The sequence below is a fragment of the Hirundo rustica genome, chromosome 20 (genome assembly GCF_015227805.2).
Source record: "Hirundo rustica isolate bHirRus1 chromosome 20, bHirRus1.pri.v3, whole genome shotgun sequence".
NCBI classification, from domain to species: Eukaryota; Metazoa; Chordata; class Aves; order Passeriformes; family Hirundinidae; genus Hirundo; species Hirundo rustica.
In genome coordinates this window covers 11,086,484-11,112,536 of record NC_053469.1, presented here as the reverse complement: position 1 = coordinate 11,112,536, position 26,053 = coordinate 11,086,484, and the positions used below count along the sequence as shown (strand labels likewise).

The 26,053-nt window shown below is 46.2% G+C and overlaps 1 protein-coding gene across 1 annotated transcript; it reads left to right on the top strand.

The window, feature by feature from the left end:
• The first annotated feature begins 546 nt into the window (after positions 1 to 546).
• On the top strand, positions 547 to 25,637 carry DPP7 (dipeptidyl peptidase 7). Its single transcript, XM_040083503.2, has 13 exons — positions 547 to 668; positions 969 to 1,082; positions 5,110 to 5,249; positions 8,884 to 9,047; positions 13,927 to 14,062; positions 17,734 to 17,815; positions 19,548 to 19,714; positions 20,437 to 20,497; positions 22,280 to 22,398; positions 22,482 to 22,638; positions 22,952 to 23,016; positions 23,830 to 23,900; positions 24,859 to 25,637. Exons 1-13 carry the CDS (start codon positions 602 to 604, stop codon positions 24,998 to 25,000), a joined length of 1,485 nt encoding a protein of 494 aa, XP_039939437.1. The 5' UTR covers positions 547 to 601; the 3' UTR covers positions 25,001 to 25,637.
• The last annotated feature ends 416 nt before the right edge of the window (positions 25,638 to 26,053 follow it).

Genomic DNA, 26,053 nt, shown 5'->3' with positions numbered 1-26,053 from the left:
ACACTATTGAACAACGGGTCAAGGGTCGAACAAAGCTGGAAGAAATCCCAGAACAAGTAAAAGTAGTAATATAAGCAGTAGACCAAAAAAAGTGTGTAAGAAAATTGTTTTAAGCTAATGGTGTGTTTCTGGCATTTAGCAAAGGCACCCCAGAGCTGGATTTTTTCCATTTTATCCCTTATTAAGCTTTTAAAAACTTTTAAAGAGTGAATCGTGTTTCTCACACCTGGGAGGGACCACAACAAACACCTGATCGGGGATGGGGTGCCCCCTTCTCCGAGCTCAAACCTAAGCATACAGAAGATGAAGTGGCCAGGTAACCCTTGCCAGAGGCGCAAGTTACAGAACTAACTTGCCACATCTGCTGCCTTTTTAGCCTCTGCAGTACACAGGGAGTGGCGCCGCTCCCTCCACCCCTAGGAGGCTCGGGAGGTGACGGCCCGGCCAAACGAGTAGGGAAGCTGCCAGGTCCGAGCCACCACAGCGCAGCCGCGGCGGGTGTGGCTCTCGCGTGGTCACGTGAAAGGACGCTGGGTTACCACGTGACCCTGCAGCAGTTGGTCACGTGACCGTGCCCACGCGGGAGCGCGTAGCGGCTGGTATGGGGTCGGTGTTGCTGCTCACGGCGCTGCTGCTGCTCCCGCCGCTGCCGTTTGCCCGCGCTTCCGGTGGGTGTTTCGGGCCGGTTCCTTCTGCCTGTTTCCCCGCTCCTCGGGACGGGCCCCTCTGGCTGACCTTCTTCCTTGGTCAGAGCTCCGGCCTTCTCATGGACGGGACACTCAACTAGCTTTTCCAGGCACCGGGCAGGATGCCGAGCTAGCCTTGCTGAGCCGGAGCCCTCAGTCAGTCTGGGGAGCACCGGGAGGGTGCTCCGAGTTCCCCGGGCCCGGGTTCCTAGGCTGGGTTGTGCCGTACCGGTTGACAACGCCTGTTGTCGATTTTCCCTATGCTGATGACGCCCCCTCCAGCTGCCCGGGTCGTGCGGCCCGGCCTGGAGGAGCGACTCTTCCCGCAGGTGAAGGACCACTTCAGCTTCGAGACCTTTGGCAACGAGACCTTCCCGCAGCGGTACCTGGTGTCGGGTAGGACCTGTGGGGTCTGTGGCTTCACAATGGATTCCTTTTTGCTTAAGCTTTAACTGCCTCTGTTCCGAGGTGTAAGAGCAGGAGCTGCAGCACTGGGCAGCCAAGAATCAGTATTAGTAAAGGGTAAAGGGCCAACCCTATACGAGCCAAGCATCCCCCAGCATTGTCTATATCCTCCTCTCCTTTTCCTTTTCATCCACGTTTTACAAAGGCATGTACTTACAGGACAAGGGGGCCTGGCTTTAAGTTGAAAGAGAGTAGGCTTAGATTGCATATTAGGAAGGAATTCTTCCTTCTGAGGGTGGGGAGGCTCTGGCACAGGTTGCCCAGAGAAGATGTGATTGCTCCATTCCTGGAAGTGTTCAAGGTCACATTGCACAGGGCTTGGAGCAACCTGGTCTAGTGGGAGGTGTCTCTGTCCATGGCAGGGGGCTTGAACTGGATGGTCTTTAGGTTCCTGTACAGCACAAACTAATCTAGAATTCACTCCTTGCCTTTTGTTCTGGCTGTGTGGTGCAGAGGGATTTTGGGGACTGGCCTCTTTGGAGCAAGAGTAGACTAGAAGCAAGAGCTGTGTTAGGCTTGCACCAGACCTGGCTCTGTAGATGCCAGCATCTCTTACAATTGCATGTAGTTCAGTGCTCTGAATGCGCGAGGAAGAATGCAGAGGAAAAACAGACTGAAATGTTGCACCGTGTACCAATCATTTTTAAGATTGAATATCTGCTCTTGGGTCAGTGGTTGGCATTATTTAAAATCGTGCAACTGTAGATAGCTTAATTCATGCCAAACAATGAGCACTGCCAGCAAGGAGCCTGCTGTGTCTTCCTTTTGTGTCACTGACAGTAAAAGAGAAAAAGGGCCTTTCTAAATAGCATGTGACTGAAAACACAGCAATTTCTGTAACCAGTGTCACATGTTTTTCAACCCTGCCCATACAGAGGAATTGGGAAGCAGTTTGCAGGGAGGGAGGAAAGGTGGACTTGGTAATAACAACAGACGTGAGCGCTGCCCAGCTTGGTGCCCAACTGCTTCTGCCTCCCAGCTGCATTGGGGTCTTCAGATGCTGCAGCTTGTCTTCACATCACCTGTTGTTCAGCTAAATCCTGTGTTTCACCAGGCGTGAATTCATGGATCAGTTCAACCCAAAGATATGGTCACACCAGTGAATTTTGAGAGCATACCAAGGCTGCAGTTTCACTAATTAAGTGGCCCTTTTTGAACACAATGTGTGGATTACATAGTTTAAAGCATTGTGCAACTTTTATTTGTGTTCTTTCTAAATGTTATGTTTTGTGAGTCCTGGACAAAGCTGAATAATATTTGTGAGGAGCAAAATATTAACATTGCAGTTCTGCTGATGTATAGAGAATTCCTGTAATTCCATTTACCTCTACTGTTTTTTTGTGCAATATGAGACTTTTCAGATTATCAGCAAGAAAATGGAGAGTAATTTCACAACAGGGAATCTGATGCTCTTGAGTTTAACTGGCTATTCCCCAGGATTTCAATCTAAAAATAGATACCTGTCTAAGACACTCATCTGGTTTTCTTTTGGCTCCTGTGATGGTTGTTTACTCTAGGAGCCATGAAGCATATCAGAAGAGCCAGAGGAAGGAGAACGCTGAGCACTCCAGTTACCTACCCAATACCCAAAGCAAATGCAGCATAGAGTGTTGGCTCTTTGTTAATGAAGCGGAGCAGCTTCACTAATGAGAGGTTTCAAATCCCATTTCAAGCCAAATCTGGCTTTGGCAGTTCTGTGCTGAGAAGGCCAGGAATTAAATTTGGGCCTCTGTTCATGGAAACAGCCTCATGTGACAGCAGCATCCATGGGACAGCTGCTGTGCAGGGTCTCTTTGGATGATGTGTTGAAACCAACACGTAAGTTATGGTTCATTATTGAAGAAAACTATTTATTATCCCTCTTAAGTCCTGTGCAATTTATGCCTAAACTAAAATCAAAAAGTCAGCAAGCATTTGAGCAACTGTTCATTAGATAAGCCAGCGTTGGTATCACAGCTCAGCTTGTCCTGCTGGACTCAATTTGCCTTCAGTTATGAAGTGATCTGAGGATGAAGCACATTGTCTTCATATATCATCATCATACATATACACACATATATGCACGTGTGTTACATATATAACATATATCAACATATCCTGGGCTCTTCCCCACAGTGTGGGCAGCAGCTGTGTGGGGGAATCTGTCCCTCTGCTCTGCTCAAGTGAGACCCCACATGGGTAGAACTTGCCTCCAGGCCCAGGGACCTCAAGACAAGTTGGATGTGGGGCTGCTGGAGTGAGTCCAGAGGATGCCCCAGAGATGATATGAGAGCTGGTATGGCAGAGCATCTCACCCTCTCCCAAGAGCTTATCTGTTGTTTGTTAGCCAGTCAGATAACTCAAACAGGATAAGCTCTGTTGTGGGTGGTTTTGGGCCATGGGGTTAACACTGGTCTGGTTTTTCCCAACTGCCAATAGATACCTTACTGTTGAAGTGAGATCTGACAAGATAAGCTGGATTTTGACTGACTGATAGCCATTTGCTTTACAACTATAAAAGCCACCCCAAACTTTCACAAAGCAGAAATCTGCTATAGATTCTGCTTCACAAGGCAGAAATCTGCTTTTATTTTTTTTTTTTTTTTTTTTTTTTGGGGGGGGGGGGTGGGGTGGGGGTGTTTTTTAGGTTTTTTTTTCCCCTGGAAATATGTGGAGTTTCTCCCATGAGCAGGGATACCTGCTTCAGAGGGGGTTGAGTGAAGGAATCTGTGTATGTTATCACTATTTTGGTGGTAGATTACATTTGATTCCTGATAAATACTATTTCTTTTGCTAGTTTTAATACAGGTGCCTTGATACAGTGCACTGTTTTACGGTTTACTGTTATCGACTAGTAGTTTAGTTTTATACTGTATAGTGAGTAATTCTGATTAAGATCTTTTGTCTGTTATCTCTTGTCTGATTAATAAATAATTCATTTTTATAAGTAGATCTGATTTGCTGTCATTAGAACTGTGAGCCAGAATGATTCCTTAAATTTGAAGTGTTGCCAAAATTTGAGGCTAAGGCAGGGCTTGTCTGAAGCTTTGCCTTGTCTCGTGACAAGTGGAGCCCCTTTCCTCTGGAGACAGGCTTGGAGAGTGGGTTTGTTCAGCCTGAAGAAGAAAAGGCTCTGGGCATGCTTTATTGGGCCTTTCAGTACTTAAAGGTGGTTTGTGAAAAAGAGAGGGAGTGATTTTTTACCAAATCCAGTAGTGATAGGACAGGGGCAATGGTTTGAAGTTGACAGATGGTGAATTTGGATTGGACATAAGGATGAAATTCTTCCCTGTCAGGGTGGGGAGGCCCTGGCACAGGTTGCCCAGAGAAGCTGTGACTGCCCCATCGCTGGAAGTGTTCAAGGCCACACTGCATAGCGCTTGGAGCAACCTGGTCTAGTTGGAGGTGTCTCTGCCCCATGGCAGGGGGCTTGAACTGGATCTTGAAGGTCCCCCTCAACTCAAACCATCCTATGATATATAATTTACAAGCTTATACATCACAGCCGGAGCATCAGAAAGATGCAGGCAATTCCCTAATGTCAGTTCTGTGTGAAAATTGAGCTGTGCAAGTGTTTTGGAGTGAGTTGGGCTAAAAAGGGTATATAAATGGGAAATCATTCTTTTGGGGGGCAGCTGCCTGCAAAGAACTTGCAGAACTTGAGATTTTAGGTATTTTTCAGGCAGAAGTGAATTTTTCAGGCCATGTAGTGACCCCAAGGAAGCTCTTATTTACTCCCACCCAAATCAGAGATTTCTGGAGCCTGGCCTTTCTAACACCTTTGTGTGCCATGTCAGGACTCAGGAATCAGCCTGTTCACAGACATCTTCCGTGCTAAGCTCCTGCCTAAAGTCACCAAAAATTGGCTAATTTCATGCACATATTTTTTGGTGTGTTTTGGTGGGGGGGTCTTATGTGTTTTTAGGGGTTTGGGTTGTTTTATTTTTATTTTTAATTTTTTTTCTTTCAATTGCCTCAGCAAAGTTCTGGAAGAAAGGATTTGGGCCCATCTTTTTCTATACTGGCAATGAAGGTGACATCTGGACTTTTGCTCAGAACTCTGGCTTCATATTTGAATTAGCAGAGGAACAGCAAGCACTTGTTATTTTTGCTGAACATGTGAGTATTTTAGTCATTATGCACCCTTTAGAGTCCTGTTCTGTTCAGTGTTACCAAATTCAGCTTTCTGCAGGTCTGGAACAGTGGTAAAATTTTTTGCCATGGAGCTCAATCAGAGCTGCTGTAAGCTTTCTCCCCATGACAGCAGATCTTCTTTACATAATCATGGCTTTTGAATATTTTTTTACTATGCCTTCGAGCGCTCCAGGATACAGACTGCTGTTTCAGTACAGCCTATGCCATGAATGATTTGCTTTTGTAAGTAGTTTCTACAGGCTGTGTTGGAGTAGAGAGATACTTTGTTTGGATGATATTTAATCTCTCTACCCTGCAAAATCCCAAGCTGACCTTTCCCACACTAGTCTATTAAATCCACTATCTATCATCTTAGGCATGAGGAGATTATCCTGTTCCCTTTTGTAGTTGACTTCAGGATAGATACTCACGTTGAGAACCCACTTGGAACCCATGGAAGTAGCTGTCATGTACTGGCCATCCACTCCATGATCTGTCCTGAAAGTGTCTGTGTATCAGGTGCAGGAGACAAGGCACTTCCTCAGTTATGGACAAGTTAGAGGACACCTCATGCTCTGTTATCTTCTTGTATTAGTGCACACTTATCCCAGCTGTATGGTGAAAGCAGAATCACAGAATTTTTTAGGTTGGAAGAGACCTTCAAGATCATAGAGTCCAACCCATCTCTAATACCTCAACTAGACCATGACACCAAGTGCCACATCCAGTCTTCTTTTAAACACTTCCACCACTTCCCCAGGCAAAGCATTCCAGTACTTTGTCACACTTTCAGTGAAAATTTTTTTCCTAATATCCAACCTATATCTCTCTTGTCGCAGCTTGAGACTGTGTCCTCTTGTTCTGTCTGTTGTTGCCTGAAGAAAGAGACCAACCCCCAGCTGACTATGGCCACCCTTCAGGAAGCTGTAGTGTGTGATAAGGTCACCTCTGAGTCTCCTTTTCTCCAGGCTAAACAGCCCCAGTTCCCTCAGTCATTCTTCATATGGCTTGTGCTCCAAGCCCCTCACCAGCCTCGTTACCCTCCTCTGGACGCGCTCAAGCATCTCAACGTCCTTCCTAAACTGAGGGGCCCAGAACTGGACACAGCACTCCAGGTGTGGCCTCACCAGTGCCGAGTACAGGGGAAGAATGACCTCCCTGCTGGTGCTGGCCACACCATTCCTGATACAGGCCAGGTGCCATTGGCCTTCTTGGCCACCTGGGCACACTGCTGGCTCATGTTCAGCCGGCTGCTGACCAGTACCCCTGGGTCCCTTTCCTCCTGGGCACTGTCCAGCCACACCGTCCCCAGCCTGTAACGTTGCAGGTGGTTATTGTGGCCAAAGTGCAGGACTCGGCACTTGGACTTATTAAACTTCATCTTGTTAGGCTCTGCCCATCTGTCCAACTGTTCCAGGTCTTTCTGCAAAGCCCTTCGTCCTTCCAACAGGTCGACACACACTCCCAGCTTAGTGTCATCTGCAAATTTACTAATGAAAGACTCCATGCCTTCATCCATGTCATCAATAAAAATATTGAACAGAGCTGGCCCCAGCACAGACCCCTGAGGGACACCACTGGTGCCTGGCCATCAGCTGGATGCAGCACCGTTCACCACCACTCTCTGGGCCCGGCCATCCAGCCAATTCCTAACCCAGCAAAGAGTGCTCCTGTCCAAGCCACAGGCTGCCAGCTTATTTAGGAGTATGCTGTGGGAGACAGTGTCAAAGGCTTTGCTGAAGTCCAAATAGACAACATCCACAGCCTTCCCTGCATCCACCAGGCAGGTGACCTGGTCATAAAAGGTGATCAGGTTGGTCAAACATGACCTACCCCTCCTAAACCCATGCTGGCTGGGTCTGATACCCTGGCCATCCTGTAAGTTCTGTGTGATGGCACTTAATATAAACTGTTCCATTATTTTGCCAGGTACTGAGGTCAGACTGACTGGTCTATAATTACCAGGATCCTCCTTTGCACCCTTTTTGTGAATGGGTGTCACATTGGCCAGCTTCCAGTCGTCCGGAACCTCACCAGTGAGCCAAGACTGATGACAGATGATGAAGAGTGGCTTAGCAAGCTCATCTGCCAGCTCTCTCATCACTCTGGGATGGATTCCATCTGGTCCCATAGATTTATGGATGTCCAGGCATTTCAGTAGTTCTCTGACTGCCACCTCTTTGATTATGAGAGGACCATTCTGCTCCCTGACACCATCTACCAGCCCAGGAGGGCAGTTGTCTTGAAGGCAGGTCATCTCACTAAAAACTGAGGCAAAGTAGTCATTAAGCACTTCTGCTTTCTCCTCATCTGCAGATATTAAGTTCCCTCCCTTGTCCAGTAAAGAAAGTTGGTCTTACCCTTCCTTTTAGCATTAATATATTTGTAAAAACATTTCTTATTATCCTTTACAGAAGTTGCCATTCTAAGTTCGAACTGAGCTTTGGCCTCCCTAATTTTTTTCCTACATGCTTTAGCAGCTCCCTTAAATACTTCCTGAGAGACCTGACCCCCCTTCCAAAGCTGATACATCCTCTTTTTATTCCTAAGTTGCTCCAAAACCTCCTTGCTCATCCAGGCTGAACATTTAACCTGTCGACTTACCTTTCGGCACACAGGGATGGTCTGTTCCTGTGCCCTCAAGATCTCTGTTTTGAGGCATGCCCAGCTTTCCTGAACTCTTTTGTTTTTAAGGGCTGCTTCCCAAGGGATGTTCTGAATAAGTCTCCTAAACAGGCCAAAGTCTGCCCTCTGGAAGTCCAATGCAAGAGTTTTACTGGTGCTCCTCCTGACTTCACCAAATATTGAGAACTCAAGAATTTCATAATCACTTTGCCCCAAGCGACCTCCAACCACCACATCTCCCACCAGTCCATCTCTATTCACAAACAGTAGATCTAACATAGTCCCTCCCCTGGTGGGCTCACCCACCAGCTCCGACAAAAAGTTGTCCTCCATACACTCTAAAAATTTCCTGGACTGCCTCTTTTCTGCTGTATTAAGTTCCCAGCAGATGTCTGGTAGGTTGAAGTCACCCACAAGAACAAGGGCTGATGATCTTGAAACATTACCTAGCTGCTTATAGAATAAGTTATCTACCTCTTCTTCCTGGTTGGGTGGACGATAACACTCCCAGCAGGATGTCAGCCTTGTTGGCCTTCCACTTAATTCTTACCCATAGGCATTCAACTCCATCTTCCTTAGTTTCAATTCCTACAGTATCAAAAGTCTGCTTAATATAAAGGGCCACCCCTCTACCTCTTCTTCCTTGCCTGTCTCTTCTGAAGAGCTTGTAGCCATTGAGTGCAGTGCTCCAGCCATGTGAGTCATCCCGCCATGTTTCCGTGATAGCAGCTACATCATAGCTCTGCTGTTGCACCATGACCTCCAACTCTTCTTTTTTGTTACCCATGCTGCGTGCATTGGTATACACGCACCTCAGCTGGGCTACTGACTTCACCCCTAACTCAGCCTTGCAACCCTTGGGCCTGCTTTCAGACAGTCCAGCTGCATCCCCTTCCCCATTCAAACCTAGTTTAAAGCCCTCTCAACAAGTTCTGCCAGTTCATGAGCAGAGAAGACCCAGACCAGCGTTGCCAGAGTGTATGTCTTGTTTCAGAGGTACTATGGGAAGTCTCTTCCCTTTGGACTGGAGTCAACACACTTGAAGAAAACTGCTCTGCTCACCGTGGAACAAGCCCTTGCCGACTATGCAGTGCTCATTACTGAGCTTAAGAAGGAGTTTGGTGCTGCAGACTGCCCTGTCATCGCTTTCGGAGGCAGGTAAGGGTTGTGTGTGCTCCTTCTCTTATCTGCATCCTTTCCCAGCCGAAGTTATGCTGCTGTAGATCTCTTTTGCTCTCAAGGAAGTTCTCAATGCAGAACTTTAAGCTGTCCTCTTGAGAGCAGATATGCCTGTGCCTCAGCTCCCATGAGCTCATCATGAGGTCCCACTCTGCTTTCCCATCAGGAATTATACTCCATTTGTGGTTGCTTTGGAGGAGCACCCCTGACTGGATGTTTCTAAGCTTCTTCAATGTCTGAATCCTGCAGAACTGCAGAAAAAAAGAAACAGCTTGGAAAGGGTAAAGGGAAAATACCAGATTTGCCAGTGATGAGCAATAGGATGGTGTACCAAAACCTCAGGAAACAAGCACTAATGGGGTCTCTCAATCTGCTTCAGGAGGTGTTGGCTACAATGAATCTCACCTGAAATGTTTTTACACTAATGCATGCAGCATGAGGAACAAACAAGAGGAGCTCAAAACTTTGGCCCAAGCCCAGAGATTTGGCACCATTAGCAAAAGTGAAGTCTGGTAGGATAAGTCCTGTGACTGGACTGCCCTGTTGGATGTTTCAGGCTCTTCAGGAGGAATAGGGCAGAAGAGATGAGGAGATGGCATTGTATGTAGTGGAAGGGATACGATGTCTGGAGATCATAGTTGGCAATGGCACAGTCGAAAGCCTCTGGGTATGATCAAGGGACAAATATATAAAGCAGACATCACTATGGGAGTCTACTTTGGATCTCCCAGACAGGATGACACAAACAAATTATTCTTTGAGGAACTAAGGATGCTTCCAAGTAAACTTCCCTTGTCTTTATGGGGGACTTCAGATTGCCAAAAATCAACTGCGAGGATCACACAGGTGGTAGTCTAGGCCAGAAGATTCCTTGAAAAACCCAGATGACAACTTTATGGCACAGTTCTTAAAGGAGCAGAATCAGAAAGATAGCCTTGATCTACTGCTTGTCAACAGAGAGGATTTTGTAATTTTGTGAGCGAAGTGGGGATTGGTGGCTGTCTTGGCCACTGCAGCCATGAAGCCATTGAGTTTAAAATCTTGCTTGACAGGAGGAAAAGTGCCAGCAAAACCTCAACTCTGGCCATGAGGAGAGACTTCAGCAGACTTTAGGCTGCTCAGGGAATTATTGAGTAAAGTTCCCTGGAAAAATGTTTTTGTAGGTGATGGGGTCCATCAGTGTTGGTTACCTTTTAAGTATTCCCTGTTAAGGGCACAGGAGTAGCAATTCCCAAATGTTAAAAGGCAGGCAGGCAAGGCAGAAAGCCAGCTTGACTGAACAGGGATCTTCTCTTGGAAATAAGGTGAAAAAGGAAGTTGTATGCCCAGTGCAAGCAAAGTCAGGTGACATGAGAAGAATACAGAGATACTGCACCCCACTACAAGGGAGAAAATTCTTGTGATTAAAGCTTATTTGGAGTTGAAGCTGCCAAAATTGGAGAATTATTTTAAAAGTCATTTTAATACATTAATTGCAAAAGGCAACGTGGAAATAACATTAGCCTGTTTTCAGGATAAGGATGGTCACCTCACAAACAGGGACAGAGACAAGGTAGAGGTGTATGTTGCATCCTTTGCCTCTGTCTTCACCATGGTTGACAGACCAAAGGGGTCCCAGTGCCTTGAGCTGGAGTATCATGAATGCAAGAATAATCAACTTCCTGTTGACCCTGAACATGTGCAGGATCTCCTGCTCCATCTGGATCCCTACAAATCTATGGGGCCTGTTTGGATTCATCTAAGAATCCTCAAAAAGCTGCCGATGTCATTGCAAAACCTGTCTTGATGATTTTTGAGCAGTCTTGGGAATCCAGAGAGGTCCCAGCTGACTGGAAGGTGGCGAACATTGTTCCGGTTTTCAGAAAGGACAAGGAGTAGGACCCTACAAAGTACAGGCCTGTCAGTTTCACTTCAGTGCTGGTAAAATCTGGGAAAATCATGGCAAATACTATTCTGGGAGGTATTGAAAAACCACGTGCAGGGCAATGCCATCATTGGTCACAGCCAGTTTCAGGAGGGGAAAGTCATGCCTGTTGAACCTGATTTCTTTTCTATGATGGGGTAACCCACCTGGTTGATCTAGGAGAGCTAGTAAATGTCATTATTTTGGACTTGAGCAAACTTCTTGATGCTCTCTCTCCCAAAGACTTTTCTGGGCAAAATGTCCAGCATATGATGAGTGAGCAACTGGCTCATTGGTTGGCACAAAGAGTTACAGTGTCTGGGGTAATGCCAGGCCGGTGTACAGTCACTAGTGAGATTCTGCAGGGCTCCATCCTCAGCCCTCTGCTCTTCTATGTCTTTGTTAATGATCTGGATGGAGGACTTGAAGGAACACTAAGTCAGATTGCTAACAACACAAAACTGGGAGGAGACATTGACTCTGTTGAAGGCAGGGAAGCCCTGCAGAAAGACCTCGATAAATCAGAGAGGTGGACCATCACCAATTCTATGACGTTTCCCAAAGGTAGGTGCTGGGTTCTTCACCTAGGATGGGGCAACACTGGCTGTGTGTATGGAATTGGGAACTAGAGGCTGGCGAGCAGCTGTGGGAAGGGAACTGGAGGTCCAGTGGCATATTGGATTTGAGTCAATAGTGCCCTGACAGCCAGGAGGGCCAACTGCATCCTAGGGGCCATCAGGTCCAGCATCGCTGGCTAGGACAGAGTGGCAGTTAACCCACTCTGTTCTGCACTGGGGTGGCCTCACCTTGTTTTGTGCACCGCAATGTAAAAAAGACGTGAAGCTATCAGTGTGTGTCCAAAGGAGGGCCATGAAGATGGGAAAGGGTCTGAAGGGGAGGCCTTATGAGGAGTGGCTAAAATAACTTGGTTTGTTCAGCCTGGATGAGAGTGAGGGAAGACCTCACTGCCCTCTTCAATATCCTGTGGAGGAGTAGCACCCATCTCTTCCCTCATCACCAGTGACAGGACTCAAGGAAACAGCATGGATCTGTGTCAAGGGAGGTTTAGATTGGATATCAAGAAAATGTTTTTCAGCCAGGGAGTGGTTGAACAGTGGAACAAGCTCCCCAGGGAAGTGGTCATACACCAAGCCTGTTTGAGTTCAAGAAGTGTTTGGTCAACACTCCCAGGCACAGGGTGGTATACTTGGAGTGTCCTGCACAGGGCGAGGAGTTGAACTCAGTGATCATAATGAGTCTCTTTCAGTTCAGCATATTCCATAATTCTATGAGAATGAGAAATTCCTTCTGCAGGATCAGAATATTTTATATTGGAAATACAGAAAACTAATAATTGGTAAAATATTCTTTCAAGGGACCACATAGCTTTTTATTAAACATGGCCTCTTTAACAGCATCCAGCCATTTTCATTATATGCCTTTTCATAATTCTGCTCTGCTGCTCTTTGGTTCCTTACAGCAGTCCTTTCTCAAGGGGCTCACTATGCTGCAGCTGGGTGGATGTGTCCTTGTTTCTTGATGGATCCCCTCACTTGCAGTAGAGGGGTGTTCCCCTCCAAAAGTCTTCCAGAAGTACAGGGCTTTGAATTCAATTGCAGTGAGCTAAAAAGCATTTGACATGATAGTTATCATTAAGCCTTCATTTGGTTGTGGTGTGGTGGCTGAACTATTGATATCACAGAGGTTTATGCTGTGACTATCAGGACAGTTGCTAGAGCAGGAAAGCCCAGAAGCTGTCCTGGGATAGGAAGACGGGAGAGAGATTCAGCAAAACCTCCTAGCTGGCTGCATGTTAGACTGCAGCTGTCTGTGTGTTATTGAGGGCTTAGTCTGTAGCAGCCCTGAACACACTAAACCCAAATGAAGAACACTGAAATATGGCAGTGCTGGAAAAGCAGAGCTTTTCCACAGGACAAGAAAAACAGGCCACTTCTGGTGCTTATACCTGTGCCAAATTAACCTGAAATTATTGCAGCAGATTTCAGGTAATGCTTGTCTCCTGGACCAGGGCTAGAGAAAGGCAAGTTGCTTTACATGTCAGTGTTGTGGGAACAGTATTTACTGAACCACTTGAGGTGGTGGGGAGGGAGATTGAGTGCTTTTAAGCTTGGAGTTAGACCAGGTTTTAACCTGTTTTGGGGATCTCATTTGCCCCCCACAATGGCCTCAGAGGAACTCCACAACTATCAGCAAATCAATGACTTCTGTCATCTGGGGTCTATCTGGCTGCGCTTATTCCATGTGTAGGTTGTGGCCCTGGCACTGAAGCTACCTAGGTAGCTTTGACTTTTCTTGTGGCATTTGTTAACTTTTCCCTTGCCCTGTATCTCTGCTGGTTCAGCTATGCAGCTGTTATTTGGGGCGCCCTGAGAGGACAGTCTCCACTTTCCAGGAGTTGAGAGGGCCGCCTGTTTCTGCCATGTTCAGGAACACCCTTTGCCAAAAGCCTTGCAAAGTTCTGACTAGTTCTAACTAGTTCTTGTCATTCTGTATGCAAAATGTACAGTGTGTATTCTCTCTTTGAACAGTGAGCGCTTCACTCAAACCCTGCTTTACTCTGCTCTGAAGCTGTTGGGACGTGCTCAGGAAGGTACAAAGTTAGATACTGAGGCAAGATTTACATTTGTCTTCAGAAGCAAACTGAGCTGCTGTGTTCCCACCAGAGCTGGTGTGAGCTAGTAAGGCTAGTAAGAGCACCACTGTGTGTTGCTCATTGGCCATAACTGGATCAACATGAGAATGAGGCACAAATCATCACAGGTATCCATGAGCATCATGTGTATCACAGAGCATGCATGACAACATGAGGCATCACAGGTATTCATGAGCTTGTTACCTTGGATTAGGTGAGCCTGTAAATGTTGGTCTGGACTTCTGAGTTATTACAGTATAAGTGGTGTGTTAAAGGAAATAACTCTTTTCTCTCCTTGGTAGCTATGGAGGAATGCTGAGCGCTTACCTGAGGATGAAATACCCAAATGTTGTGGCTGGAGCATTAGCCGCCAGTGCTCCTCTGCTGTCTGTGGCTGGGCTTGGAGACCCCACCCAGTTCTTCAGAGATGTCACAGCAGTAAGTAACATCTCTTTTCAGAAGCAGTATCTTCTTCCTTTAGAAGTGCTGTTTCTTTTTTCTTTTCCAGGTGTATAGATAGATATGTCTTCACAGCATTGCTGCTAAGCAGGAAATGCAATTAAATGGCATCCTGCAAGGAAAAGCAGTAACTGCAGGATGGCTGAGCACTGCCAGGGTTCAATGGTGCTGCTGCAAATAGCAAAACTCTGGGCCAGTACCTTTAGTACCACTAAGAACTGACTTTCCTATTTCTAGTGGCTTGACCATATTGGAGCCTGAAATCTTCCTTTTATGCCTGGCTGAACGCCTTTTGGATAATTCATTTTCCAAATCCTGTCCCAAAATGCTGTATTGGTGCCAATGATTCATAGCATCTCCTTAGCCCAAGGTGATTGGATTTCAGTGAAGACCTTGGAAATCTTAATTTCATAACTAAAAATGTGCAAGGTGTCCCGGGATCACTTAAACTAAAATTCAAATGTGGCTTTTGCAGTTTAAGTCCATGAAAAGTTGATGTTAGAGCTGACTTATATTTATCTTAGAAGGAAAGAATTGTACTACCTGGTTGTACTGAAATCTTGTGATGGTGTCTGTTCTGCCTCCTTTTTGACATGAATTTTTAAATTCATGGGTGACACAGATGGCTTTGTATGAACTACTTTTGTTGTCCTTCAGTTGGGGCTGATGTCTGTGCCTGGTGCAGGAGCCAATGAGCACACAGAGCTGAGACCTTTCTTGCTTTTCTGCCCAGAATTAGTGCTAGGCTATATTTAAGGCATCACCTCTCTTTGGGGAGTTTGCAGGCTTTTATATAAGTTAGAACAAAAGTTACACAGAACTTGTTCACTGGTCAACTTAACTATTCTGCACGTGCTCCAGGTCAATGTCTGGTTCACTATACTAGGGTGGTCTGACATTAGCATGTGAGGTGTCTCAGGAGTGATTTTTACCTTGCTGCTTAGTCTTAGGTTACCTTTGGCCACCTTAGCATTCTTCTCCCCCATCCCTCTAGTCTGGAGGTGATCCATCTTTGTTTACATATTCTTGTCATTCTTGTGTTACTTTGCTGTTGTTCTCCGCTTCAAAGACCACACCTGTGTATGTAACTTCTGGTCTCTTTGTTCTTATTTATATACACAAACAGCTTGTTTCTGTGCAGACTTGCACAACAGATAGCTTTACCAGTAAGTATAAAGAGGAGACTGTTATATGAAAATAAACACATTTGAAACTCCTAAGTGCATAAAAGAATAGTAGACATCTTATCTTAGAGTTATACATTTTCAAATAAAAAATGTGATACCATTTTTTTGTGGAAAAATTCACAGAGTCAGAGGTTTATGTCCAAAAAGGAGACAGAGGAGCCCTGTAATTTTATTTGAATAAAGGGAGAGGCCATGGGGAATTTCCCATGGGGTCTTTCAAACGGTTGGGGAACACAGCCCCTTTTTTTATCCTGATTTCCTGGATGCATTGCCCTCTTCCTTTCCCCATTGGCTGAGGTACTTGGAAGGTACCAACTTCCTAATTCACGTATTCTATGTCCCCCTCTACTGTGCACCCCTCCTCCTTTTTTTTTTTTTTTTTTTCTTTTATATAGCAAAACTATTCATAATTCTATTAAGCCTTTCTTCTTTTTCTTTAAGTTCAGGAATTTAACATGGCCTTGGCTGAGCAATGGTCCACGTCAATTAGTAACATTTTCTAGAACTGATAGTTTCTTCTGTTGCTTCCCTTGTGCTATCTACAAGCAGATTCACAGTCTGTTTGTAAAGACTGATTCACCTTACTCTTTTCTGTTTAGTCAGCTAACAGGCCCGGCAGTGGGAATTCTTCTCTGGTTGAAGTTAACTTCCTCTCAGCACCCCTGTCTTGCTTCAGCTGTGAATATGCTGTGAGTCATTACACACTCTCAAACTTAGGGCTTTAACCTTTACACATGAAAAAACTTCCAACTAATTTAAAAGTCTATTTTCTCTGCAGCAGTAAGCCAAGCTCTGGGCTGAGCTCTTAAGCAAGCACTATGTGGTTTCAAAGTACTCCCATCTTCAGTGGAGGTTGCTCTGATTTTCAGTTTATGCATCTGAAACCTGAATTGTTCTTCTTGCTGAGAACACCTGTGGGAGCTGCTAATCCCATTGAAGGCACATGAAATGGCTGCAATTCTTCCTGCCTCTGCTAAGCTGAATTGTGTCTGATCTGTAAGGGTCTCGGGGTGAGCTTAAAAAGGTCCTCATGCCAGGCAGTGCTTGGCAGCAGCCCAGAAGTGCCTAGAGGAGAGCTCAGCCATCACAGCAGCCAGACCAGACCTGCTCCTTTGTCCCAGGCCAAACTATCCCCATGCTCCAGTTAGAACCATTAGTAGGTGAAGATCCGTAAGCACATCTAGAAGGATATTTGGAACTCCTAAAGGGATGCCCAGGTAAACTTTGGAAAAACCCCACAATGATTTCTTTAGACATAATTATAACACAAAGCTAGAATTAGGAAGAAAAGAAAGGTCCCAAATCTATTTTTTAGTTGAGGGTGGGTCTTTATAAGAAAAATGCCTAGTGATTTGTAATTACCTACCTTGCTCTAGCAGGGTAGAGAGAGACCTCAGGAGAACCCTAGTAATTCTTCCTGTTACAAAATACTGGTTGCCAGCAGATCTAAATCTGCCTTACAACTTGAGAGAGGAGAAGGAGCTTCAGTTCCTAGGGCCTTCAATCACAGAAACAACTTGATCCACCATAGCCAACTACAGCTTTTCAAAACCTAACTTAAAGTGATTTTTCAAGTACAGTAATGGTTTTCTCAAGAAAAAGGGCATGGTCATTTGGCAGGCCACTAGCAGGCTTAAGAAGAAAAGCAGATCTTGGTCTTTTACTCCCAGTGCATAACTGACTTCTCCCATGGATCCTCACAGACAAAGTGCTGTTTCAAGCACTCTGCCGTGTTTAGAAATAAGAAAATCCTTATGACACTTGCAGCTGCCCTCCTCTCTGAGCATGCTTCATTTTCTCTTGCTGCCTTGTGTTCTTCCTGATACTCCATGAAGGGCAGAGTGTTCTGTCTGACGTCTCATCCCAGCCAGACCTGGTGACACAGCTGCTGCCTGGCCTGAGCTGTGCTGTTGTAATGCATTAATTGGGTTTATATTGTGTTTCATCAGATTTGTAATCTGTATCACATGGTCTGTCCTTGCTCAGCTGTAACCCAACTCTGTTCCACTCCCACTTTATCCCTGATTGGGCAGTGGCTTGTCCCTGCCTCTGGGCCCTGCCCCCCGGGGAAAAAGCCCCGACATGGCCGGGGGCTCACTCTCTTTGGCCCCGGTGAGCCACTGGGAAAGAGCTCCCACCAAGGAAGGGCAGGACTCCACAATAAAGCCAATATTCCCCTGGTGAGAGAGAGCAGACTCTTTCCTTTTGGCGTTGGCGGTTGTCTGGTCACATAAAGAAACACAACACTCTGCAGAGTGTTGGCTTCTGCAGAGACATGCTGACTCTCTGAAGGACATGGCAGAAGGACTGATGTCACTGCTCCTGGAAATGCAAATAAGGTGCTGACCAGCGGGCCAATAACCCCTGTCATCTTCTGTTCCTTCTGGCAGTTCTTTCCATTGCAGCCTCTTCAAGTTATCTCTTGTGGGAAACCGTCATCTCATATCTTTTCTGTCCTTTCAGGATTTTCAGAAGTCCAGCCTAGGCTGTGTCACAGCTGTCCGTAAAGCCTTCCAGCAAATCAAAGACCTGAGCTTGAGTGGAGGTAAGAAGGGAGCCCTGCAGATGGCTCCCAAGGGCAGCCAGCATTCCCAGCCATGGTGGGGGGGCGGGGGGGGAAGTTGATACAGCTTTACCTCAGCTGTTTGTTCAGATAAATCAGTGCAGATGCCCACATGGCTTCCTCTTTCTGCTTGCACAATTGATTATTTTTTTTCTTTTATTAACAGTTTCAATTAGTATTAAAATTGGTAGCCAAAACTAAAACATAAGTTGCTCTGTGGAGCTTTGCTCAGTGTTAATGAAACCATTTTTTCTGCACCAAAATGCAAAACCACTTGCAGGTGAAAATTACTTGCATAGTGTTTTATGACCAGATACTTGCCCTCAATATTCATACCATGAAGAGCTGTTCTGGTGGGTATGACAGCTGTGTGGCTCAGCTCACAGGACAGATCTGAGAAATAATGTGGAGGGCAGTCTAGGTCCTGAAGCAATCATCCAAGTCCCTTATATCTCCAGTCTTGGACAGTTAAGACGGTCTGGTGAAGACTTCTGCAATGGCTCCTAAGTGGGCTGGACCAGATGCCATGGGCTGATGCAGCATCTCCTAGAAACTGTGCGTGGTGTTGGGACAGATGTAGTGGCTTCTGGGTCTGTCTTGAGCCTTGAACTGTGATGCTGCATGTCAGGAGCTGTGTGCCTCCCAGCTGCTCCTGGTCCTGGAGCTGCCAGAGGAGCCCAGGGATCAAAACACCATTTTAGCTTTGGGTCACAACAGGAAGAATGTTGCTGTTAACTAGTCAGGCTATTCCAGCTCTGCCTGGGGCCATGCTTCCTGGAGCTTGGGTAAGGTGGTCACATTAAAGGCTTAGGCCCTCAAGTGTGTATCCAGAGTTAAGTCCCAGGCCATAGGTTTCCAAGCAAAAGCAGCCATGCTGTAGTGATCAGCTGTAGAGCAGGATGTGGACAGGAACTGTAACTCCAAAATGTGGAGAATGAAAATTAAGGGAGCAGCTTTCCACAGCAGAAAAACAAAGGTGTGTATGGATACATCTTGAAGAAATGTCTTCAGAGATGAATTTCCTGACTTCAGTGGACCTCCGCATCCCACTGACATTTGAAGGCATGTCTTGGGAGTCCTTTGTGAGGACTGTTCTCATTTGTCAGTTCTTACTGCAGATGCACCCTCCTCCCAAGAAGTGGGGTTTTTTTCCTTTTTTTTTTTTTTTTTTTTTTTTTTTTTTTTTTTTTGTAAGGGGTGGTGGTGGTGGTGTTTGTTTTATTGGAGTTGGGTGTTTCCTTTTAAAAAAATTTTGGCTCTACACTGCTCTCCTGCGTGGGAGGCCTGCCTGGGGAGCCTGCCTTGCTGGACACAGCAGCCCTGCCAGGGAAGGGGCCTGCAGGCATAAGTAGGCAAAGCTGTCAGGGCACTGGTGAGGACAGACTGTACCAAGCTGCTCTGCTCACTGTTTCAGCTAGGACCAGTTCTGTTCTGGCAGGTGCTGATTCCTCTGGGCTCCCCATGGAGTTAATTAGTGGCTCTGTGAGGAGCAGAGCATGGGCTGTGGGCCATGTGAGGTTGTGACACTGCTCAGGGAGACTGTGCCTGAACGTTCTGTCCACAAGTGTAAATTTAGATGTAATGTGTCATTTCCACTAAAAACCTCATCTTATGTTACAGCATCTTCTTACTCCTGAGTGAAACAAGATGCTGAAGCTTGGTGTTAACTTTCCTTTGTTGAAGTTTGTGTCTTTTATTTTCCTTTCTTTTGCAGCCTATGATGAGATCAGCAGCAAAATGGCCACATGCAATAAGATCTCTAACAAGGAGGCCATCTACCAGCTGTTTGGGTTTGCTAGAAATGCCTTCACCATGATGGCCATGATGGACTATCCATACAAAACCGATTTCATGGGTGACCTCCCTGCCAATCCAGTGAAGGTGAGGACATTACTGTGAGTGGATGACAGGAGCTTAAGCTGTCTGGAGCTTTGCTGTCAGGCAGACACCACTGGTGATGGTAACAGGACAGGACAGTAGCAGTGGATGTTGCAGCCCTTCCAGACTTTCCTGCTTTTGAAAGGTACCAGCTTTGATCCCAGATCACCAGAGGCTTTTGCAATTCTTGGTGTCTTCTGGTATGTTGTCAAGCCCATGGGACTTTATTTTCCTCTGACTACGTGACATTTAGGGTTCTAGTCCTACCTGGAGTGCACTGTGCAACAAGTCACACAGGGCTCTGCTGCGCTGGAACTCTGGATATGCTGCCTCTGGCTCCACTGGGCAGCCAGTTTCCTTCTAGGGTCTGCGTAATGACCTCTAAAATCGAAAAAAATATTCTGCACATTACCCCCACTCCCTGAAACAGGCATTAAAATATTCTGATCGTAGGAGGAACTGTTGTGTATGCCTGTGGCCCTTCCACAGCTCCTTAACGGTGAAGGAACTGTCTGCTCTTGTCATGTCTCCTTACTTCTATGTATTTTGTTGCTACAGGGGAGGAAGCTAAAAACTTCCAAGACCTGTTGTGTTAGGCCTCTGGAAAAGCCACTGGACCATAATATACATAAATGATAATATTAATGGATCTTCCAGCTTAGGCCTTTCACAAAGCAACTGATAACTGTTCTGTCTGCCGTTTACTTGTAATGTGTCTCACCCAGGTTGGTTGTGACCAAATTACTGCCCACAAAGACCCAATTGAAGGCTTGGCTGCTCTTGTTGGTGAGTTAATATCAGTTTGATCTTATATGTTCTAGAAGCACCTATCAGTAGACCTGTCACGTTGCTGTGTCAGGGGAGCTGGTATGACTCTGGTCTCCCTCTGGGACATTTTGCTCCTTCTTGATTTTGTTGAGACATCTCACAGTGACCCATATGTTCGTTCTCTCACCTTTCCAAACTTACTCTAGTCATGTTTCTCAGGCATTGCAGCCCCATAGCCTGTTGTCCATCCATGAGATGTGGACTTCTAAAATACTTAGTTCTCTTCCGGAAGTTTACCCATATTCTGGCTCCAGCAGTCACAGGCTCAGTGCACATTCACTGAAGGAAGTTTTTCTGGTCTCCTTGTTGAGGACAAGTCCTGTGGTCTTAATCCAGGGCAAGGCAATCATAAATACTTCATGTATACACACATACACTTTTGTCTCTGTGAGCACTTACTTTGTCACCCAGCAGTGTTTGTAAGGAAATTATTAATAGAGATAGAATTTGAAGAACTTTTGAGGAGTTCCTCATAAGATCTCTAAAGTTTCTTATTAAAAATGAGTTCTACCTTGGTCATTATTCAGAAAACCAGGTTCTGAATGACATTTAAAAAAAAAAAAATAAAAAAAGAATTCTTACAGGTTTAATGCAATTTAATATGCCTGAGAGGTTTCTTTTTTTTTTCCTTCCAAATGCTGTATGTGCCCCAAGTCAGAAATGTACCAATCCTAAATCATTGCTAAATATGTTTGACTAGCAGCTAGAATCATTGTTAAAACACTAATGTCCTGGCAAACACTGTCTGATCTACTGGATGTATTCACATGCTACTTCTTTTGTGAGGAGTGGGAGTCTTATTTCGAGATGAATAAGCCAGGGTTGGATTTCTTCCTCACAGTTGCAGGGGAGGGCCTCATGCCTCTCCCTGTCTCCCCAGATGCATTCACTTGGTGGAATTTAATCATACAAGAGGAATGATCCACCCGAACTTCAGGCAGGGAACTGGCTTTTCTCTGTATTTGCTCCTCTGTGTCATACAGGAAAACACTGTTTTTTCTACATGTGCTGCATCAGCCCACTTTCTGCCAGGTAGAGTGTAGTCCTATGGGCTCTGATGCTGAATTGGTGACAGGTGAATGGGGACAGTGTTGTCCTCTGATTGCTTCCAGGGCAATAATACTCCGTCTCCATAATGTGAATCGATTCTTCCACCTGCAGAGAACCAGACTAGCACTTCCCCATCATACCATGTCTCAAGTGGTATTGCTGTTTGCTTGGGTCATGATAGATGAAACTAACATCCCAACATCTGTTTGAACATCGTACAGCTCAGGGTGCCAGATTTTTGATCCACATTTAGCAATCAGAGGCTGAAAAGAATCTGAATAAAATACCAGAATGGTACAGCTTGGAAGGAGTTTTCTTCTTGGGAAATCAGAGGCCTAAGCTGAGCAAGATGCCACAGGGACCTGCTGAACCTGCCATAGCTGAAGCCCTGCCTGCTATCCAGGCTTTTAACCCTTTACAAAGGAAATTGTCTAAACAGGACAATATTGGCATTGAACTGGGGGCAATAGCCAAGTTTCTGTCATCTGGAGGAATTTGTCAGCCCCATGTAAAAGCTTTGCCATAAAGCTGGGCTGTAACCTTGCGCTGTTGTAGGCTCTGTGAGTTCTGTCCCATCCTTGCACACTCACTCAGCCCTTGGCTTGGTTTTGGCCATGAGGCTCACGTGGGAGGTAGTGGGTGAGACAGCAGAGTTATTGATTGGTTTTGTACTATGTTGTCACTTGGCAGGGGTGTTCTACAACTCCTCTGGCTTGGTGCAGTGTTATGACATATACCAGCTGTACCAGTCCTGTGCTGACCCCACAGGCTGTGGCACTGGCTCGGATGCAGAGGCTTGGGACTACCAGGTAAGGGGTTGGAGCCCCCAACAGGTTTCAGCTGCTGTCCTGGCTATGCCCCTGTCCCATGACAGCTCTTGTGCTTCTCTTAGGTTTGCACGGAGATCAACTTAACATTTAACAGTAACAATGTGACAGACATGTTCCCTGAGATGCCCTTCACAGAGACTATGCGTGAGCAGTACTGTTGGAACAAGTGGCGTGTGAGGCCGCGAGCACAATGGCTGCAGACAAACTTTTGGGGGAAAGGTGAGTTGTGCTGTTGCTTGTCCCTTTGTGTTACCCTGTAGCTGTCTCCCTGTTTCCCTCTGTCCAGCTGAGCCCCATGAGGACAGACACAGCGTACTGAGTCCTGGCAGAAAATCACAGCCTCGTGCTGACTTAAGCCAAACAGACCTTTCCCTATCTCTTTGGGACAGAAGGGGAAAACATAAAAGCTACCAAAAGTTTGTTCAATTCTTTGATGTTTTCTGTTCTTGGCCATGTTTGCGGCACTAGCCAAACACATTTGGATGACTGGGCAGGAAGGAGACTTCTCAATTATGAACTCTCTGAATTTCAGACCTGAAAAGTACAAGCAACATCATTTTTTCAAATGGAGACTTGGACCCATGGGCTGCAGGTGGGGTAAGCATGTGCACTACTGTACCCTGAGCACAGATCAGCCTTTGCAGGTGATATACTGCCCTCCCTCCCTTTCAGGGCAGCACTGGCGATTCAGTTTTAACCTGAATTTCTGTGAGCAGCTGTTTCATGGTGAACCACTGAGGAATCTCGGGACACTAATGACAGACACATTGAGTAGTGTCCACCAGCCAGGAATACTGATGGAACAAATGTGGCTTCACTAGTGCAGACACAGCAGGACCTTCCTTTCCCCACACCCAGGGTCTGAACCACAACCTGGTGTGTTTCTGTGTTCACATGTGGTCTCAGTGCTGCCGGCCATGTGCTCCTGGCTCTCTCCAGTCCCAGCACACTTTGTGAGACCAGGTGGGTGCTATGATGAGCGACTCGAACCAGGACATGTTTTGGCTTAGATTTAACAAAACTTCAGAGTGTTCTCAGTGTCCAGTCTAAAAAACAAAAATGACCCAGGACTGGATTTTGAGTTTGAGCTCCTAATCAAATACAGAACCTTGGTGTTTTAGACTGGCTTGGAATCCCAGGATGAACAGACTGCTTATAGGGTGCATGGGCCCAAAGGAGACCTAACTTCAAACTGCCTGTGCTGGAATCAGCTGAAAGTTCCCACCTTGAAGAAAACATTCCCTTCATTTGGGACAGGTGATCTGGTTCATTCAGATGTTAGCTGTGGTACCAGCCATACCAAGGATGTCTTCCCTCAGTCTTGCCCAGATCATGTTTAGTTTTCAGAACTCATGTCCAGCTCTTCCCAGTAACTTGCTGAGAATTGGTCTTTGCTCCTTCTCCTCCCAGATAAACAGCAGCCTCAGCCCTTCACTGATTGCACTTACCATTAAAGGAGGTGCCCATCACCTTGATCTCCGGTAAGTACCGAACTCTCCTTTGGCTGGCAAAATCCTGATGCCCTGGGTATTTGATCTCAGCAAGCCACAGCCCAAACAACCAGGAGATGTTACAGAATCAGAGTTGTTGGGGTTGGAAAAGAACTCCAAGATCATTAAGTCCAACCATCAACCCAGCCACACCACCATGTCACCACTAAACCATGTTCTCAAGTGCCACATTCACAAGTTTTTTTGAATGCTTCCAGGGATGGTGAACTCAGCAATTCCCTGGGTAGTCTGTTCCAATACTTTACAACCCCTTCCATGAAAGGGTTTTCCCTATTATCCTGTCTAAAGCTCTCCCGGTTCAACTTGAGGCTGTTTCCTTTTGTCCTGCCCCTTGTTACCTGGGAGCAGAGCCTGACCCCCACTTGAGCTCCCCCAGCTCCCTCAACCACTCCAGGTGCTCCAGCTCTTTGCCCTTGCCTGGACATGTTCCAGCCCTTCAATGTCTTATTTGTCAAGAAGGACCTCATGAGTTGAGGTGCAGCCTCACCAGTGCCTAGCACAGGGCAGGTACCTAAAGAGGATGGCTTCCAGGCTGCTGCAGCCCAGTGTGAAAGAGTGATCTTCCCCAGCACAAGGCTCTTTCAGCCTCCAGGGATGCTGAGCTGTGCAGAACTTGGCACTCAGCTTACCTAGTGTCATTAGATCATGTTCTTGGACAGGGGTTGGCACAAGTGGGAGACAACCGGCAGTCACGTGAAGTAGTCCAGTGCCTTCTGACTTTGGGCCTGGAGCAGAGGGGAGCAGCAGCCAGCAAAGGCAACCTTGGGGCTGCTGCCCTACTGCACTGGAGATCGGACACTGCAACTTGGTTTCCAGGATATAAATGTGAAGCACAAACCAGTCAGGCTCTGTCCTTAAGATCACAGACTGCCTACACAGGAGGCAAAAATCTACTGTCCAGTAACTGACACTGCTCTGCTTTCCCTAGGGGACACAACCCAGCTGACCCCCCATCTGTCACAGAGGTGCGCAAGCTTGAAGCCGGGATCATCAGCAGCTGGGTGAAATCTGCAGCCATGGAGCGGGTGTGGAAGCAGGGCACAGGAGCTGCACCTGGCAGCCAGCCCTGAGCCATTCCATCCCTGCAGCCCCTGGGTGCAGCTGCTAAGTACATGGCAGCCTGCTGTGCTGGTTCTAGGCTGGCTAGCTGGGACACTATTCTCTCCTCTGCCATGATGGTGGGAACTTTCTTTTCCAAATCGTCCCACCTACACCTCATTGAGCATCAAAAGCAATGCAAAAGGTCAATCACTGACAGAAGCCAAAACCACATTTGCCTGCTCAGAATGAGCTGTTACAAAGGGCAGCAATACAGAAAGCTTGCCTGGAAGGTTCAAGATGCATCACAGCCCTGAACAGGATCGTTGCATGAGGCAACCTTAAGGTTGAAACGAAGTTATTTTTAGAGAAATACTTGAGGGCTAGTAGAAAAGCAGAGGTATGATCATGACTGACACAGGGTCATGGTGAGTTCCACTAGTGACCAGTTATGTAAAACAGACTGTCAGCCAGGGCTGTGGGTGTTTTGGTTTTAACTTGTCCATGAGATTCCAGTTGCTGAGATGAAGATTTACACAAAAGAACCCTGGTGTGCACTGCTCTCCCTGAAGGGCTGTGTATTAGTGACCACTGAAGTACACTTCCACTGAAACATCTTCAGAGCTTTTGAAAATCAATTACATGTATATTAAAATGTGTAATATAAAAGTTTATTAAAGCGTGTGATATAATTTCATGGTTTGGTAGTATAACCAAAGAAGATAAAAAAGGTTCCTTCTCACCTTCCTAGGTGGCTCTTTGCATGTGAGTGGATCCTACTAGACTAACTAAGCACCGATAATTACTAGCGTAACTGTCACAATACTAATTCTTGGTACTCAGCTGTCTGCCACTGTTGATTTTACTTTACAGTGATTTTTATGAGTGAGTTAAGAGGTTTCCTGAGTCCCCAAAGGTCTCCACTGGTTGTGCAGCACAGTCACAGTGGTGCTTGGTGTCAGTGACTGCACTGCTGGGCCCTTCCTGTTCACAGCAGAGCTGTTTCCCAGAGCCATTGCTGGTGTTTCACAGTATTTGGGTGCTGAGATCTGTCCCACCCACCTCTGCCCTGTTCTTTTTGTTCA